The following is a 1571-nucleotide window of genomic DNA, read 5'->3' as shown; positions in this document are numbered from 1 at the left end:
CAGGACCCTTTGACCGGGTGTGGCACGCTGACCTGCTGAAGAAGCTGCGTGCCAAGAGCATTCAGGGCAACCTACTACACCTGTTGAGCGATTACCTCCAAGACAGGACTTTTCACATTGTCGTGAACGGTCAGGCATCGCCTACCCTGCCAGTGCTTGTATTTGTTCCACAGGGCTCTGTACTGATCCCGGTCCTGTGGAACCTGTACATGGACGACCTGCTGCATCTCGTGCCAGGTATATCTGCCTATGCTGACGACTGCACGCTCTTCCTATCCTACAGACGACAGGAGCAGGAGCTCCTGTCGTCTGTAGCATCAGCCTCCTGACTAAGCTCATCAGCAGGAGGCTGATGAGTTTAGTCAGTAACACAACCTGATAAAGGAGTGGAGTAGCGATGGCAGGTTAACTTTGCCCCCAAGAAGACGCAGGCAATGGTAGCCAACCCCCATGAGCTGGAAGGGCGCGTGTTGTTAGGAGGCACGGCACTGCCTCTTGAGGACCACATGAGGATCCACGGAGTGGACGTGGACGGAGAAATACGCTTCGGCCTGTACTATCAAACCATCACTCTACAGGCTTCCCTCCTCGTCTCCGCCCCGCGCAGGGTAGAGTCCTTCCTCAACAGCAGAGGAATACTCCTGCTGTATAAGGCACCGATAAGGCCTTACCTGGAGTACGCTGCCCTGTCATGGATGTCTAGTACACCCATGCATATGAGGAAGCCGGACAAAGTTGACCAGAGAGCCATATGGCTGGTGCAGGGCAACCACCTCCAGCCGCCATCACAGGACCTGGCTCTCCTGGATTCCCTGGAACACCGGCGTGATGTCGGAGCGCTTGTTGTGTTCCACAATGTCCAGGTACAGGAAGTACCACTGTGAGCTGCCGGGGGGGACACGAGGACGGTGCCCACCACCGTTCAACTTGTAGATGTACCAAGGTCACGGTCTAGTCAGCACCTTAGTACCTATATCGCCTGTGGAACACCTTCACCGCGGCCACACCAGCTGTTCAGCAAATGTCAAGCGGGCGGCCCACAGGTGGAGGGCGGCCCTTCCAACCACGATGGTGCTGCTAGTGAGATGAACCTACTATGTGCCACCGTATCTTTCTTTTTTTTTTCTTTTTTTCTTTTTAAGTATCTAAGCATTGTAGATAATTTTATCATTTTAAATGTGAATGTTATTTTTTTATCACTGTATATAGTAACCTTTAAAGGTCTTTTAGATAGGGCACGAGGCAAAGTGACCCTTTATACCTGTAGTTTATGTGTATGTTGAAGTTTAGAGAGAGAGAGAGAGAGAGAGAGAGAGAGAGAGAGAGAGAGAGAGAGAGAGAGAGAGAGAGAGAGAACCATAGGCTGTGAGCATGATTCCACTCGTTGAACATGATCTGGACATAACTGAAGGATTTCGTCTGAAAATTCGTTCAGGTCCTGGTTGTAAATACGCCTTTTACAGTAACTGAATGTTGGTGTGAATTGATAGATTCAAGGATTCCATCAGAAGGGAATGGTAGATGGAGGAGCATCATCGCCTGCGTTAAATTTTTAGTTTGGATCAAGATAG

At 50.3% G+C, this 1571-nt stretch overlaps 1 protein-coding gene across 1 annotated transcript; it reads left to right on the top strand.

The window, feature by feature from the left end:
• The first annotated feature begins 434 nt into the window (after positions 1-434).
• LOC135109449 (uncharacterized) lies at positions 435-884 on the top strand. The gene has a single exon (XM_064020827.1). The coding sequence runs from the start codon at positions 435-437 to the stop codon at positions 882-884; it is 450 nt and encodes a 149-aa protein (XP_063876897.1).
• Positions 885-1571: the final 687 nt, after the last annotated feature.

This window comes from Scylla paramamosain, chromosome 19 (assembly GCF_035594125.1).
Source record: "Scylla paramamosain isolate STU-SP2022 chromosome 19, ASM3559412v1, whole genome shotgun sequence".
Classification (NCBI taxonomy): Eukaryota; Metazoa; Arthropoda; class Malacostraca; order Decapoda; family Portunidae; genus Scylla; species Scylla paramamosain.
The sequence above is the reverse complement of the archived record's forward strand: the minus strand, read 5'-3'. Positions and strand labels throughout refer to the sequence as shown.

Coding starts and splice junctions, on each gene's coding strand:
- LOC135109449 (XM_064020827.1), top strand. CDS start 435: ATGGTAGCCAACCCCCATGAGCTGGAAGGGCGCGTGTTGTTAGGAGGC.